The sequence below is a fragment of the Dendrobium catenatum genome, unplaced genomic scaffold (genome assembly GCF_001605985.2).
Source record: "Dendrobium catenatum unplaced genomic scaffold, ASM160598v2 original_scaffold_86101, whole genome shotgun sequence".
Lineage (NCBI taxonomy): Eukaryota > Viridiplantae > Streptophyta > Magnoliopsida > Asparagales > Orchidaceae > Dendrobium > Dendrobium catenatum.
In genome coordinates, this window is record NW_021404542.1 from 92,911 (window position 1) to 111,760 (window position 18,850).

Genomic DNA, 18,850 nt, shown 5'->3' on the forward strand with positions numbered 1-18,850 from the left:
GAAAGTGACATCATAATGGATGTTTTCACAGCATAGCCATGGGAGGGAGGAAGAGATGATGGGGCAGAGGGGTGGAAAGAGGGGGTCCATACAATAACAACACCAAGCCTTTATCCCACTACATAGGGTCGGCTACATGAATCCCTTTTCTCCATTGTGTGAGTCAATTTCTCATTTAAATCTAATAAAAAAAGATAATTTATAATATTGTTTTTAGGTCTAACTCTACCTTTCTTAACATAGGCCAAATTTAATACATCTACTCTCCAAATCAATCATCAGAAGGCCGACGTTTTATGTGATCAAATCATCTAAGTCGACTCTCTCTAATATTATCTGCCACTGGAACTACTCCAACCTTTTCAAATATACACTCGTTTCGCATTCTGTCTACAAGAGTGAAGCCATTCATCCGCCTTAGCATCCTCATCTCTACAACACTTAATTTTATGCTTCTCTTTTAATGGCCAACATTCTGCATCATAAAGCATTGCAAGTCTCACCACAATCCTATAGAATTTTTTCTTAAGTTGGAGGGGTACTTTTATATCACACAACAGGCCCGATACATTCCTCAACTTCAACCATCCAACTTGAATTCTACTAATAGACTTTGAGATATCTAAAATCCATACTCTTATTAATGACTTAATCGCCCAAAATCACAATTCCCCCACTAGATCTATTACTACTAAAATTATATTACATGTACTTGGCTTTAGATCTACTCAAATGAAAACCTTTAGACTCTAAGGGGGTTCATTTAGCATAAAATTGTGTTGTATGTGGTAAATTTTCCAATCTAAATTTAAAATGCTAGAGCTTAGCATAAGCAAACCCTCATCCAATATTTTTATTATTAATAGACATTAATAACAAGAACATATTGTCAAGTTGAGATGTCTAAATACAACAACACCAACATCAAGCCTTTATCCTACTACTTGGGGTCGAGTACATGAATCCTTTTTCTCCATTGTGTCCTATTAAAAGTCAAATTCTCGTTTAAATCTAATAAAGAAAGGTCATTCCTAATATTTTCTAACCAAGTCTTTTTAGGTCTGCCTCTACCTTTCTTAATATAGTCAAATATAATACATCTACTCTCCTAACCGGGTCATGAGAAGGCCGCCGTTTTATGTGTCAAAACCATCTAAGGTGACTCTCTCTAATATTATCTTCTACTGGAGCTACTCCAACCTTTTCACGTATATGCTCATTTTGTATCCTATCTCTAAGGGTAAAGCCACTCATCCACCTGAGCATCCTCATCTCTGCCACACTTAACTTAGTATTATGCTTCTCTTTTAATGGCCAACATTCGGCACCATAAAGCATTGCAGGCATCACCACCATCTTATAGGATTTTCCCTTGAGTTTGAGGGGTACTTTTCCATCACACAACAAGCCTGATGCATTCCTCCACTTCAACCATCCAACTTGAATTCTGCTGATAATATCCTCATCTATTTCACCATCACTCTGAACAATAGATCCAAGATATCTAAAACATGTACTCTTATTAATGACCAATATTCATGTGCTATATGATTAATGCTGGAAAACCTAGAAACGATGGGGCAAGAAAGATAGTGGGAATAGAGCACAATGAAGACAATATGGAAGATAACATTGGCCCGGCTAAAGATCCACCAATAAGGTAATTAGAAAAATCTCTGTGAGCAGAATTGGCAGGAAAAGGAGAAGATCAAATGTCAAGGGGCTAGAAGTAAAGCCAAAAAATGAATGAAAAAGTAGAAACTATTCATATAGCACTCAAAAGTAATAAATAAAGGGGTAGGATTCTTAAAGCCAACCCCAAATATTTTACATTAGGCTAATGTGTTAAATCTCAATCGTCCCTTGACACTTGATCCTACGGCCAAGAAGGAAATTCGTGGGAGGCTCACCTAGATCCTGCTGATCTCACTCTATATTTGGATGATTTAGGAAAGATTATATTAGGGCAATTATGCATGATTCATATACAAGTAGGAATAACTCTGTGTAACAAAATGAAGCATTTTCCCTCTCCAATTCTCTAAATTTAACCTGGCATATGAGTCTTCATTGTCTTTACCAAAATTTTGAGTTCTTTCTATTGTCGTGCATTCATTGTTGGCCTTCCCTTATTATTATTATCCTATCTATATAACCAACGCAGACTTCATTGTTGCTCTGCTTGATATAGCCTTCATAGCTACCCTTTGCCACCACAATGTCTGAAGCAAATTCCACCAAAAATGTTGACCAAATGGATGACTCAATTGTACACCAAGGAAGAGATCTCCAAAATATTCAACCTTCCTATCGCTTAAATGGGAAGAATTACTTGAAGTGGTCTTAATTTGTGAAGACCAACTTGAAAGGGAAACGAAAGATGAATCACATCTTTGGGGTAGTACCAAAAGAAGATCCTAATTTTTTGGGCATGGGAAGAAGCATACTCTATGATCATGTCATGATTGTGGAATTTCATGACTCCAAAAACTAATGATACTTTCATGTTTCCTATTTACTGCAGAAGACATATGGGATGCCGCCAGGTAAACATTCTCAAAATCTCGAGATGCTGCACAAATCTTTGAAATTAAAGTCAAGATGAGAAGCACAAAACAAAGAAGCAAGACTGTGACTAAATATGCCACTCTCCTTCAAAGTTTGTGGCAAGAACTTGATCACTACAAATGCATAGAGACCAAATGTCCAGAAGATGCCGCTATCCTAAAAGATTTATTGAGAAATATAGTGTATGACTTTCTTGCAGGATTAAATACGAAGTTTGACCATGTTAGAGTTTAGATCCTTGGCAAAGAGGAGGCACCCTCACTAAATGAGACTATTTCTCTCACTCGGGCTAAGAAAAACCAATAAGGCGTAATGTTGGAACCAAAGGTTATTGAAATTTGAGCAATTGTAACAGCCAAAGAGACATGAAATGAAAGATGTAAGGATTCCTCAAAACCTAAAAACAAACTCTCTTTGGTGCAACTATTTCAAGAAATCAAGATTCACAAAGGAGAAATGCTGGAAGTTACATGAAAAGCCCCCAACTAAGGAGTGGAATCAAAGTGGAAAAAAAGGAATATCACAAGCTAACACTACAACAAGTCAACCCAATCCAAAAACGCAATCTAGCTTCGGAGAGCTCAACAAAAAAAATATTGATAAGCTAAAACAAGTCCTGGTATCCCTTGAAAAATCGCCTCCATCTTCTTCTCTTGCACTTTAAGACAAGTTTCCTATATTCATTGGATTAAGTGCCTCTAGAAAACATTACAAAAGTGTATAGATTATTGACTCGAGAGCCACATATCACATAACACTCCACTTTCTACTTCATCAACTACAATCCTTACCCGAGTGATAAGAAAATCATTACTGATGATGGTTCTCTTACCACAGTAGCTAGTCAAGGAGACATACCCTTATCTCCCTCCCTCAATCTCAAAAATGTGCTCCACGTACCTCAATTATCCACAAACTTAATCTTCATACAAAACCTTACCAGTGATTATAATTGTCAAATCCAATTTACCGTACTTGTTGTTTATTTCAGGATCAAAGATCAGGAAAGAAGAATGGACTTGTTAAGAAGAGAGATGGATTGTACTACCTGGCAGAGCTGAACAAATCCGCTATTATCAATAATGGTTATTTTATGTTTATCCCTATTTAATAAAAAAATCTATTATTTGGCTTCATCATTTTAGATTAGGACATTCATCTTTTGATGTCATTAAAAATGTGTACCCAAAACTTTTTTATAAGTTGAAAAAAGAATCTTTTATTTGTGAAACTTGTGAGTTAGCCAAGTATAAACAAGTTTCTTTTACATACAAAAATCATAGATGTCATACCCTCTTCTATCTTATTCATAGTGATATCTAAGGACTATCAAAAATTTCTTAAATCTCATGGGCCCCCACTGGTTTGTATCCTTTATCTATAACTGCACTCGAGTCTCTTGGATCCTTTTCCTCAAAAATAAATATGATGTTAGCACTATCCTTCCCATTTTTCACACCATAATCCAGAACCAAATAGAGGTAAAAATAAGAAAATTTCGTTATGACAATGCCAAATATTACTTTAACCAAACTCTATCATCATACTTTCAAAAGGAATGTATCATTCATAAGTCTTCCAACATTCATACCCCATATCAAAAATTGGAGTAACAGAAAGAAAAATGCATGCCTTCTTACCTCCACCCGTGCACTTCTATTCCACACAATGTACCCAAATTCTACTGGAGGAAAGCTCTTCTAACTACCACATATCTCATAAACCAACTACCTTCAACAATCTTGGGACTACAAATACTAATGAATATTCTATCCTCTTTTTATCCAGAATTCCCTAACCAAAAACAACCTCACACCTAGAATCTTTGGGTGCACTGCCTATGTTCACATTAACAGTCAAAATAGAGGAAAATTATATACAAGAGCACTCAAATATATATTTATCGGATATTCATCCACCCATAGAGGTTATAAGTATTATCACCCCTCCACCAAGAAAACCCTTGTATTTGTTGAGATTATTTTTAATGAACAAAAATCCCATTTCACCAAACCCCCTTCAAGGGGAGACTGAAACTAAGAAAAGTGAGCTTTCCTCTAAACCTTCAGCTCCACCTCAAACCAATCAACCTAAACCTATAATCAAAGCAAGGGAAATTGAGGTTAAAACTATTATGGATAACATGAGATTTGGAAAAGTAAATTCCATACGTACAACTCCAAATTATGCTCCATAGCAGATCTAAAAATCTGAATCATCTCTTGAAATTGAGATAAACACAAGTTCACCAAAAAAACCTCTCGTGTATCTCAACCAATTTTATATCCTTCCATAACTTCTCGCCTTCACACAAAACTTTTATGGTCATACTAAATAATATTCATATTCCTAATAATATTTCTGAGGTCTTTCTGCTGAAAATTGAAAAAGTGCCACGAAAGATAAAATGGATGTCCTAAAGAAGAACAATGTCTGGGAGATCACCGACCTACCAATAGGAAAATGACCAGTCAACTACAAATAGGTGTTCTCTATGAAATATAAAGCTGATGGTATACTGGAAAGGTATAAGGAAAAATTAATAGTGAAAGGATACACTCAGACGTACGGCATTGACAATAAATTTTTGCACTTGTGGTCAAGATGAACACCGTGAGGATCCTGCTCTCACTAGCAATTAATTATAACTAACATCTGGAACAACTGGGTGTCAAAAATTCATTTCTATACGAGGACTTGGAGGAAGCAATATTTATGAAGACTCTACTAGGATTCAAATAAAAAATATGAGGGGAACAAAATGTGCAGGTTAAAAAAAACTCTATATTGGCTAAGGCAGTCACATAGAGTTTGGTTTAGAAGATTCTCAAAATTAAGCTACTCAATGGATATCGACAAAGCCAAGGGAACCATACTCATACTCAGGGGGAGTCACAGTTTTATTAGTTTATGTGGATGATATCATCTTGATTGAAAATGATGAAATGGAGAAAGTGATTCTAAGAAAATGTCTTGCCAAGAAGTTTGATATCAAAAAACTTAGTTGATTAAATTTTTTCCTTTGAATTAAAGTGGTCCACTCCGATAGAGGAATATTCATTTCACAACAGAAATAAATACATTAATGATCTTAAAGAAATACGTAAACTAGCTTATAAACTGGCACCAACACCAGTAGAACCAAATCTCAAATTGGGAAAAGCTAAGAAAAACCTAGACATAGATAAAGGAGCTTACCACAAACTTGTGGAGAAATTGATCTATCTTTCACATACTAGATCAGATATAGCCTTTGTGGTAAGCGTGAACAGTCAGTTCAAACAAAATCCAGAGCAAATTCACATGCAAGCTATAGACATAATATTGCACTATCTTAAAGGGAATCCAGGTAAAATGATTCTCATTAGAAGAGACTGTGAAATAACCCCAAAAGCATATACTAATACAGATTACGAAAGGATCACCAATAAATAGATGATCTACCTCAGGATATTGCACATTCTTTGGAGGAAACACATGGAGGAGCAAGAAACAGAGTGTGGTGGCAAGATCTAGTATAGAAGTAGAGATAGAGCTATGGTATAGGGAATAATGTGAGCTATTATGGAGGATTCTAGAAGATCTCAAGTGGGAATGACCCATGAAACTACAGTGTGATAATAAATCAGCAATCAGCATAGCTCACAATCTGATTCAGCATGACATGACCAAACACATAGAAATGGACAAATATATTATAAAGGAGAAACTACATAGTGATCTTATATGCATTTACCATGTCTCGTCAAAAGATCAGCTTGCAGACATTCTGACCAAGGGACTTAATAACTCTACCTTCTTTGGACAAATTATCAAGCTGGGAATAACATATTTGTATTCCCCAACTTAAGGGGGAGCGTTAAATCCCAGCCATCTCTTCACACTTGATTCCACTGCTATGATGGGAATCCATGAGAGGCTCACATGGATCACGCTGATCTTTGTTAAATCCTAGTCGTCCCTTGATTCTTGACCCCACGACCAAGATGTGAATCTATGGGAGGCTCACCTGGCTCACACCGATCTCCTTCCATATTTGGGTGGCTAATTTAGGAAGGATTATATTAGGGCAATTATGCATGATTCTGTAATTATTTGTTTCTTTATAAGATATCTTGTATAGATCTATAAACAGGGATAATTTTGTGCAATAAAATGAAACATTTTCCCTCCCCAATTCTTTAAATTTAACATAATGATGAAGATGATTTTTCCACGTAGTTACATGATTTTTCCCTCTTTTATGCATTGCAGGTGTCATTGTCGTCGCCTCGCCATTGCCACCTCTGGTGCCGTGTATTTGAGGTATAACCCCGATACTAGCTTTAAGTTATAAATTGCAATGTGAAATTAAGTACTCGTAACTATTTTTCTTGGCAGGAGGGGAAACAATATTATGTATATAAATCCCAAGTACCCGTGACCGACTTTCTTAATGGAAGGAAAATATTGTTATGCATAAAATTCTAAGTACTAGTGACTGTCTTTTTTGGTAGGCGAGGAAACATTATTTTGAGTAAATTTTAAGTACCTGTGATTGTCTTTCTTAACAGGCGGAGAGATATGCTATATATGAAAAAATAAAGTATTCGTGCCTGCCTTTATTGGAAGTCAACACTGACCATACATGACTTTCTTAGAGTGGTGGGAAGGCCTAGCACCCCGATGAAAACCCATATAGGGGATGGCACCAAGGAGCTACTGAAATTTACAATAAAAAATGAATGACTAAGATAAATTTTAAATAAAATTGAAATCTAACCAACTCCTAAGTCAAAAAAATTAAAGAAAGGCATGAAATCCTAAGTTTTAAATATTGAAAAATAAAAATGAACAAAAATCAAAATGTAATAAAATAAGACTTACGTGAACTTGTAGGAGAATTGATTGCACGGTAGCCAACACAAGCACAAATTAGAGTTTCCCCTTAGCTCCTAGCTCGTGCACACACTCAAATCCCTTAACGACACATGCTCTTTGAATTGAAATGTGCAAAGAAATGAACTAGGATCAAGCTACTTATTTATAAACCAAAAGAGTGATCCCTTTGTGGGAACCATTGAGTCAAACTTTAAATACAAATTGACAAAATGGAGGGGTGCCCTAGGTAGCGTACATGTCAACTATTAAAGGAAAGAGACTCGTATGGGCCTCGTGAACACTTATATTTGAAAAGAAACAAAATATCATATTGTTACATGCCATAAGTTGCACGACCCCTCATTAAAGTACGTGTGATATACCAAATCACTAAAAGGGGTGTCTCTTATGAGTCTCCAGTTGTATAATACGCATACATCAAAGACATACAAACGCGTTATACAGATAAATCAAGTAACATGTATGTATACCGTCAATCATATGAGCGCACTAAGTAGCATGCACACATACTGTCAACCATGCAAATGCACTTTATAAATGCACCAACAATCATGCAAACATATAAAAGCAGCATGCATGCACACTAAATATACAAATGCATCATGCATGTGCAGTAAGTAAAACACAAGTGCCTCAGATAAAGTGCACTAAAATACATGCAAGCATGTCACACAAATGCACTATGAATATGCAAGTTTATTGCATGAGTGCACTATAAAACATGCATAAGTGCTGTGAAAATGCATAGAAATTCATGTATATACATTGTATGAACATATTATAAGACATACAAATGTGTTGCATGAGTGCATTATTGAACATGCAAATACACTATGCAAATGTACTATATAATATATAGAGGTTTCATGTACATGTATTATGCAACATGCAAATACATCATATATAGTATTGTCCAATAGTATAACCTGCATATACACTATCTGATATATAAATATATTATGCATGCAAGCCACGCAACGTATAAATGCATTATTTATACGATACAAATATAAATATAACATGCAAATGCACCATACAAACATACGTATCCATATGGGTCCTAACGAGTGTGACAAATGCACACACATGACATCTGAAGATACTATAAGGATTGAAAAATAATAAATGAATTTTAAATCTACCGCTCTAAAAGTGTATACAAACATCATACAAGTACACTAAAATACATACACATATCTAGGGGTGTAAACGAGTCGAGTCGGGCTCGAATCACCCTTGGCTTAAGTTTTGATTAATTAATCTAGTTTGAGCTCAAGCTCAGGCTTTAATTTACTAGTTCAAGCTAGCTCACAATCCGGCTCATTTATTATGAAAGGGAGAAAATAATTATAATTTAAGCAATTATTATAAAAAATGAATAAAAAAATGATAAATCATAAAAATTAATAATAAAGAATCACTTAATATAAGAGAGAGACATAAATTAAACATTTTTAATAGATTTGTACTTAAAATCCTAAATTTAATATATTTTAAGTATATTTTATTTTAATATTTTTGGGCTCACGAGCTAACTAGTCGAGTCGGAGATTGATCAAGCTTTGCTCGCTAGCTCACAAGCTCGGCTCATAGGCCATTTATCTAGTCGAGCCTGAGCCGACTTACGAGTCGGCTTGACTCACTTATACTCCTACACATATCATTTAAAACAAAACTTAAAATACATGCATGCGATCCAACAAGTGTGTTACACTCTTAAACCCTTGCCTGAGAATATTGTGCTGGTCAAAAGTAAACTTAAAGTTCAAGTCTGATCCTCCTCTTTGAATGGACCAAAGTTAACATGACTTGAACCACCAAACAAATGCACAATCATAGCGCCAACTAGAGCATTTAGTTTTATATGGTCACATTAGGCCTTCAAGGCCTCTTATAATATATGTTCACTCAATAAAACACATTCTACGGACTGATGCTTCTTGAATTAACCTGAGTTTTTTTTTTTAAATACGTTCACATTAATCCCCAAAGGCCTCTAACAAGAAAGTTTCACTACTAAAAACATACTCTCAAAACCAATACTTGTTGAATTCACCAAAATAGATAACTTTATACATTTTCATTTTAAAATACATACTCTGGGTTCCAATATTTATACGACAATGCTGAAAATTAAGAGCAAAATCTGATCCTCTGTTGGAAAATAAATAGAATCGATAAGGTTCAAATAATAAAAAAATTTATCTATAGATCCCGATGATAGCCGTGTTGAAAGTTAATCTCAACTGGAATGAATTCTACCTTTTAAATACCTCCAAATTTGTATAAAATAAAAATATTTTAAACTGATATTTTTCTCACTCTGATGATGGTCGTGTTAAAAGTTAATCTCAACACAAGGTCTAAAGAATATCACTAAGATTAATTCTAAAATCAATGGTTACCATTAAGGTTGTGGCACATGTCCTCTAACTAGTGGTTTCACAGCCAAATGCAACCTAGATAAACGGTTATGATCGGAGCCCTCTTACTGGGTGGATCTACCACTAAATTATAGTCACGATCAGAGCCTATATGTTTCTCAACTGCTCTAAATCCTTGAGTAACGAATCAATATGTTACAATCGATAGAACATAAAGCCCTTTGTTAGCTAAGATGGACTCAAATCCATCCTCTTAGGCAATCATTCACCTCAAATCTACATGGTAGTCTTAGAATGCCCATTGTTGCCAATAAGGATCATTCGGTCAAGTTGGGTCAAGTAACTCCTCTAACTAAGTAGACTGGGAACCACGACAGCCCGGGACAACATAACCATGAAATCTTGATCGGGCCCGTCATCATTCCCTCATCATTCCCTTTAATTAAACTATAATGAATTTCAAATCTTAAAGTTTCACAAGTCAAATTTTAAACCCCTAAAATTGCTGCTACTATACATTGGGTATTTCGTGTCTATCCAACGACGGGCCTTAATTAAAAGTGTTCTCTCGAAATCGGGAGGGGTTGTTAACCATAGGGAGCTTGCACCCATATGAGAAACCAGACCCCAGATACTAAAGTCCTCACAAAATTTGGGAGAAATCTTTGAGTGGTATCTTATCTAAAATCCAATACACTTTCTACAAATTCACACCAAAACTAAACTCGTTAAAACTCTACTTGCTGACAAAGAGGGGGCGGAGAGGCCGGGAGTGAATTTTCAGAGCCCATATCAAGCAATTTCGAGAAATATTCCCCTTCAACATACTTGTCAATCAACTCAAATATAATTGTCCTCTTTTTTTACATTTCTACATTATTATTGTACAGTTGTGTATTTAAGCAGACAGTCATAACTAATAATGCTTGCCCTCTCTAAATTCATGAATACATTGATCCCGTGAAAATTTGTAAGAATGTAATAGCTTGCTAAGGGTGAAACAAAAAAAAAGACTGGATCTTAATTAAGAGCCTGTTTCACAGACTTTAAACCATACTTGAATTAATATGGACCAGAAAAACTTGACAAAATAATCATAAAATGTTGATCAAGCAAGTAGGTAGCATTCTTCTGGAAGTGATATGTGAATTAAAACAATTACAGTTTTTAAAATATGTACATATATCACTGATCATGACCCTACTAATGATACCAGTTCCCTTATTTCAGGTCATGACCATTAATGGATCTGAACAACAGCCAATTTTATCAATGTGAACTAAAATAATTCCAGTTTTTAAAATATGTACATATACCACTTATCATGACCCTACCAATAACAGTTCTCTTATTCAAGTCACGGACACTAATGGATCTGAACAAGAGCCAATTTAAACAATGTTCTTCCAAGAATTTTTGGGCGGGGTCCTCCACTACTTGCTTAGCCAATCTAAAGCTTAATATATTTTGCCTGCCAGCAACCATTTCTTCTGATTAGATTTCTCCCTCTGTAAGGATAGGCTTCATAGGGAAGCAACTCCCACTTGAATGAGAACTTCACTGGAGATTTGCAACAGCACAATGGCATCCATACCAACATACTGACATTATTTGAGTTGATGTCCATACAACAACAACAAATTTTTATCTCACCACGTGTAGTCGGCTACATGAATCATTTTTCACCTTTGTGTCCTATTAAGAAGCACATTGTCATTTAAACCTATAAAAAAAGGTCATCTTTATTTTTTTTCCAAGATAAACTAGGCAGCAATACCAAGTGGATCTAATTATTGAAATATAAATTACATGAATCATATATAATTATTTTCCATGGCATACCATATGCAATTAGGAACTCCCTAACTTTGACTGCCAAAAATAAGATTACAAACGAGAAATTGGAGCTTAACTTTTTACAAAGTATTTAAATAATCAACGGGACCACAATCAACCATATCAAAAGTCAGAAATAATCAACAAGAAAGAAGTTAGAACTGCATTGGAGGGGCTAAAAAATCCAAGACAAATAAAATATCACGAGTAGTAGTGCATCTAAGCACTAACCCATTACAAACACTAATAATATAAAAAATAGTTAGGAGACACCATTTCTGACTTCAACTGCTGCTGCTGCTCCAATAGCTTCATTTCCAGATCCTTGAATAAAAAAACAAGTAAAATCAGATAAGAAGATATCACAAAATAGATGCAGCATTGAGAGCTCAGTGCCTCACCCGTAATCTAGTTTTCTTAGCTTCTTGTATAGCATATTCAGAGCATCCCTCAATTTGGGTTGACGGTTCTGCTAAAAGAAAAATGCGGTCAAGATAAACCAAAACAGGCTCTTGACCTAGCTTGCTCCATGGTACCTACATAGACACAATATCATTAATGTAACAGCTATATGAGTAGCCTTTTCTAGAAAAAACAGTACTCTTCCAGGTGAGGTACGGGCTGTCCAGCACAATGCTTAGCAAATGAAATCTACATAATAATCCACATCTTCCTAATTTCAAATAAACACCTTGTCACTAAATATTTATCAATTTGACAATGCATGTACATTTTCTAAATCAATAATGTCAAACAAAAATAAACAAAGAATCATATCCAACCTAATGATATCAAAAAAACAATTGAAGGGGCATATCTCGCAACCCAATATAATCCAAGCTTAAGCGCCCTGCCAAGCCATTTGCATTTAATAATTAGCCCAATAGTTTGTTTGAATATTCAATACAAAATCAAAAACTTTGCCTGGTGCAGTTGCACTTGAACCATTGGCTTTCAATCCAACAGTCTTCCTTCACCCAATTAAACCAAAGAGCCAATCATTCCATCGCACCAATCCTAACAGATAATTTCGCCCAACTCAAGCCATAACTAGCCACTGTCATTGCACCTGCGTACAACGAATGCTGCCAATAATAAAATACCATTGAGCTAACATCATCCGTCCTATAAAAAAGCCATACCCCAACTGCCGCCATCATTTTCCACCTTTCATAGGAACATCTTCGATGTGCCATTTTGCCACTTGCTTCTTTCTTTCTCCAGGCCACCCCACCATTTCAGACTTCCTCAGCTTAACAACTATCCTAATTGACAACATATCAAAGCCAACCAACAATTAATGAAAAGACTTCCTTTGCCCCATCGTTTCCATTTCAACTTTCTCCTCCTCATCTTATATTTTATTTCATTATAATTTATGTTCTCATCAACCATTCATACTCCACATAAACTCAATCACTCAAGTTAACATCTCGAATGCCAAGATCCAACACTACGATTGATACGTCGTCAAAAAATTATCTTAATCAGGCGCGAATCTCGATGCAAAATCAAATTGGAAACTTCAAAAATTAATTCGGAGACCATCCGAAATCCGATTTCAGCAAACTTACAGTCGAACTGAGTATCTCGGAAATACAAACCCAAAGACACCAAATTCGACTCAATACGAGCCCAAATGGGTATCAAGGACCCGAAGCGTTGTTGGAAGGTTCAAACCACAAATTGGATTACCAAACGGTTTCCAAACATAACAAGCTTATACTCGAATCGAGCGGCTCGATGAGACGAATCCAACAAGCCCAAGATCGCCGAATTCCAACATCATTAAGGTCTTCAAATGTCTAAAGAACGGTGCATGATCAAGGGATTCAACATCGGCCGTTCATCCGATTACTCCCCATTTACCCTTGATCTCTCACCTATTTACGGGTCATGTCACTCCAGAAATCTATAAATAGAGCTCTCTCTCCTCTTAAAAAAGAACCCCTAAGCCTAAGGAAAAAAGAGAGAGATCGGATATCGCTCTTGCTTCCTTGCCTCCTTGACCACCACCGGAGTTTTGCCAGACCACCACCGTTGCTCCGCCGGACCACTACCTGAGGCCCTCACCTCCGCCGACCCACCGCCTGACGCCGTTGCTCCGCCGGACCACCACCTGAGGCCCTCACCTCCGCCGGACCACCGCCTGGCGCCGTTGCTCCGCCGGACCACCACCTGAGGCCCTCACCTCCGCCGGACCACCGTCTGACGTCGTTGCTCTGCCGGACCACCACTTGAGACCCTCATCTCCGCTGGACCACCGCCTGACGCCGTTGCTAGGTCAAACCACCACTTGAGGCCCTCATCTCCGTCGGACCACCGCCTGACGTCGTTGCTTCGCCGAACCACCACTTAAGGCCCTCACCAGGCCACCACCTGACGCCCAGACTTCTTCTGGGCCACCACTTGACGCTGAGAGTTCTCCTGAAGAACCGCCCTCCTAATACGGTCTTTCTGACCCCAGCTTCTGCTGACTACGGTTCTTCCGACCTCCATCAACAGACAACGATCTTTCTGACCCCGGTCTCCTGCCAGACAACGGTCTTTCTGACCTCTGTCTCTTGCCGGCAATGGCCCTTCCAACCAAACAAACATGTCTATGTTGATTATTGTAACTCCCACCATGTAATGCGCTCTATATGGCATATATTTGTAACATCAGGCCAAGGTCTTCTCCCTAAGAAGGGCCTCATTTGTAATCAACTGCAAATACTAGTGGATTCATTCAAACTGGGCCATGCCCCGTGGTTTTTCCCCCTTTTCAGGGGTTTCCACGTAAAAACTCTGGTGCCTCTTATAAATGCTACACCCTCTTTCACTTATCTATTTGTGTGTTGGATTTTCGTACAACGCTAAGACGCTAAACTTTATAATTCTCTACCGCCACGAATACTCCAGGACGCAACAAAGATCATCCTTCCTCGATCAATCATATCCATTGCATGCATCATTCACAGCTAATGCTGAGGTGAGTATTGAATAATTTCATATGTTGAACTATTCAAACAGACCCAATTAGAGATCTGACCAACCCCAAATGGTGGCACCCCAAACCCAACCCCATCTTTGGAGTTCAATTGTCTGCATAACTCAGAAATCATAACCTAGTCCAATCCATTTCAACATAAACAATAAATAACTTTCACGCGGCCTAAGGATTAAGGACAACACTCAAATAAACAGAGGTGCTTACACAGGCACAACATAACAACATTACTTCAATCAACTGCAAATCGTGGTGCAATTTAGTATATGAGATCTCACAAACCTTAAGCCTCACAGAGCCAAGAAATCCAGCTTTTACTTTCACCGGTAATTTTAAGGCGTTGAGTGCCTCTGGCTTGAGCTGCATATTGGTTAGTTCCACATCGCCTGCAACAAAAGTTCAAACAAAGCAGAATTACATGAGATCATAAGTGAGGAAAAGCAACGAAATAAGAAAGCACAAAAGAAGCAAAATGAATAATAGATTTTAACAAACTTCTATGAATTTGATTTCTCAATAGTTTCACCAACACGGTTCTAATAACTGCATTAGCGCAACAGCTGTGCCTTCCTTATTTTAATGGACAGGCTGAAGAGTCTTGAAATCCTATGAAAAGGTAATTGAGACTAAAAGTCTGTATTTGTAGCCTCAAAGAAGCTATGAAGAAGAGAAGTGCTGACAGTATAAATGGTTAAGAGACCAATTACACTCCATCATCCTCAGCCTTCTAAAAGAAAATTGAGAATAGCAACACAATGACAACTCCTCCATGTGGGCTGAATGTAGCAAGAGGATATCACTAGCTAGCCTTATCTTTTTTTTATTCTGATCTCAAAATATATGTGAACGTATGTTGACAACACCAAAATATGATTGAAATTACAAATGCCTATACTAAGGGATTTCAAGATTGAGAATTAGCAAGAATTTTAAAGCAAGTGGCTCGAAATTTTGGAATGGAAGAAAACTAAAGGCAAGCTCAAGGGCATCAAGTAAAGATCATTTGGAGCTCAATAAGTCTCACTGAGGTCATTAGAGCCATTAGGAAGTTTAGATTTATAATTTGCAATTTGATTACATCTTGGCTCTAGCTCTCCTCAGGAAACCTATTTAGTAAATATCCTAAAATACTCCAAAATTATTTTTTAATATCCAAATTATGTTGAAAATTAATTAAATAAGCATTTGCAAAAATTCTCATGTTAATTTGATCAATATTCTGCTACTTTTTACCAATCATTTTTTTAACTTTTTACAAATCAAATTTATTTTGATTAGATATAAAATTATCTCATGCAAAATTAGTTTCTAATTTTACTACCATTACAGCCACATTTTTTTTTACATACAAACTAATATATCATAATCAATATTTGTAAAGCATTAAACACAATGCAATGCATAAAGGTTCTTTTTTCCTTTCGATGCACAAAGCAGCAAAGCGACACTTTTAGTAATTAGAGCGTTCATGAGTTGTATTTCAAATAGAATATTATGTGCATAAAATAATTATTTAATTAGAAAAATTAAGACTACATCAAGGAATAAATTTTTAGCAAATATAATGATATTTTCAATAGCAATAATTTATAACTCTTTGAAATCCCAATATATATATAACTAGCACCAACAATAAGAACAACCGGAAAAAAAAAGGGAGCAAACATGAAGAGAAGAACCTCCAATAAGCAACAGCTCAAGTGAAAGATAATGGAGAACCAACAAGCAATAACTCAATGAACAAAAGAGCAATGAGAAGAAGTAAACAATTGTGACTTATTATTATATGACGTACTTATTAAAAAAACTCATTATATTGCAAAACAAGTAAAAATTTTCATCTAATTACATTATATCCCATTACCCGTACCTCCAGAACACACAACAATAGAGCTTACCAAATCCGCTCTGACATAACCCCATTGGAGTCCCAGTGTTACAAGCATCACCAAATAAAGGGAAAACTGCACTCAACAGGTAGTGTTTCATCCGCTGAGAGCAACAAGTTATAGAAAGTGGGATTTAATTATTTAATAAATCCTACAATGTTTTCAAAAGAGTTTGATATGCCTGCATATAGAAGAAAACTAGCAGGCTTAAAAACTGATGTTTCTGTCATTAAAATTTTGAAGCCCTGAAGTTCTCTCCAATCCCCTTTAGCAAAATCCTTTACACATTATCGAAAGACTATGAATCATTTCTAAAAGCTTAAGAACTAAAAGTCACACCATTTGCAACCATAATGAATTTTAACAAGCGATATAAGTCATTTGTCAAATTGAATAAAGTTTTCATCTCTTTTTTTTTTTTTTTTTTTTTGCAATATTTAATTAGATCAAATTTTGTAAAATATATGGTTTCGTTTCATTTTCCTTTGCTTAGCAATTGAAAAGGCTTAGCGTGTGCCATGTTTTTAATTAGATTGAGTTGCACTTGCCTATAAGAAGGAGAGTGTGTAGGGTGTCACAATTTATCCACCAAGTTGAGGAGTAAATGAGTGAACCTTGTAGCTGCATGCTTTGGGTAGTTGAATCCAAATTCAGAAAGGAGAGTAGGATTGGGCATAGGCAAGGATTGGCAAAACAACATAAATATCATGATATTTTGTCTAGTGACAAATTTCATTACATTGCATATGTACTTTCTTGCAATTTATTTTAACTTATGCACTTAAGATTGTTGCTTGCTTTTATTTGCTAAAAATACTAAAAAAAATAAAACAAATTCAATCACCTCCTCTCAGTGTGTGATCTCGTTTAATCTTATTCAAGATTATCAACCCATGTTGGCTGGTATTAACCAAATCAAGCCGATAAATAATCTTCTACCATAAAGATGGAAGAGCGAGCGAGTGAAAACTAATTATATTTAGATTTGCTAATACTTATCTTAAACTTTATAACTAAACCATCCTAGTGAGAGTTCTCAAATAAATCAGCAAATCATTCTTAAGACTTCAGACCATTGGGTTGATGCAACAAGTTTTAAGACCAGGCATTTTTACAATTCAAAAGCAAGTGACGAGTAAGGTCTACTGTCCATCATCAACTATTATATATCAAGGAACAAGAAAAAGCAGCCCCGGACCATAGATCACTTGTTAGATCCGTTTCGCTGCCAAGGTATGAAACAGAAATAGTAGAGCACCCTAAAACAATAAGAATCCAATAGCTGTTGAAACCGTAGAAGCAAGCAAAGCGAAGACCATCCCGCGATCACGTCAGAGTAAATTTGACCTGAACAATATCATTCTGTTCCAAATAAATGGCAAAATAGAACACCAATCATTTCGGTTTCAATCCCAAGAAGCCTTGGTGCACATGACTCCGCGTGTTCTCTCATCAAACTCATCAGGCCTGTTCGACACCAAATTAAAAGGGAAAGAAATGAGAAAAGAAGACCGTACCCCTCCATACACTGATTTTGAGTGCTTCTTTGTTGAGGCCCCGGACGTAGTTCCCTAGATACTTCTGAAGGAGAAATGCTACCTGATCCTCTAACATATCTGCGTCAGTTTAGGGTTCCGGTCGTCGGCAGCGATGCTCAATGCGAGATGAGCGAGGCACTTAGAAAACTAAGATTCGAGTGGACGAGGGAGCTAGCGAACGAGAGCGAGGGCGAGGGAGAGAGAGAGCGTCCATGCGGTGGATTTTGGGGAGGCTCGGTTTTGGGAAACCGGTTGAAGAAATTATTCCTATATTTCCCACGGAGGGAAGAAAACGATATTATTCGAGCGTAATTACAGAAATAACCTTTTTTATTTTATTCGCGGTTTTTTTCATTGTCTATCGACTTTCTCTGCAAATATTATTTATAGCATATTTAAAATCAAAATTTCCTTAAAAACTGAATATGATGCTTTTATTTTTACTTTCAATGTATCTCAACACTCAAAACAATACTTCCTTTTTTTTATCCGAGCGAATTGGTGGATCTCCAAAGTTGGCACTAATTTAGATCAATTCACCTAAAATGAACACAAAAAAAGTAGAGAGATAATGTTCATAATTGTTATTATATCGATATATTACCTTGTGTTAAGTGAAAATTTTGATTTTTTTCATATTAAATTTCAATTAAAATGTATGTTTTAATTGATGTTGTGAATAAATGTCTCAGAAAAAAGTCTTAAAATTTAAAGTTGATATTAGCGTTGTGTCACCAAGGACAACAATGCTGCATCACCTTTGTG

The 18,850-nt window shown here is 36.2% G+C and overlaps 1 protein-coding gene across 1 annotated transcript in view; it reads right to left on the reverse strand.

Moving 5' to 3' along the window:
- LOC110104178 (putative vacuolar protein sorting-associated protein 13A) overlaps positions 1-18,333 on the reverse strand; it is a 92,256-nt gene extending 73,923 nt beyond the window's left edge. Inside the window, exons 1-4 of the mRNA XM_028691902.1 lie at positions 18,065-18,333; positions 14,941-15,044; positions 12,071-12,205; positions 11,943-11,993 (exon numbers count right to left, since the gene is read on the reverse strand). Coding sequence (XP_028547735.1) covers positions 11,943-11,993; positions 12,071-12,205; positions 14,941-15,044; positions 18,065-18,161 — 387 coding nt within the window. The 5' untranslated portion in view covers positions 18,162-18,333. The remainder of the gene's footprint in view (positions 1-11,942; positions 11,994-12,070; positions 12,206-14,940; positions 15,045-18,064) is intronic.
- Between the last annotated feature and the right edge of the window lie 517 nt (positions 18,334-18,850).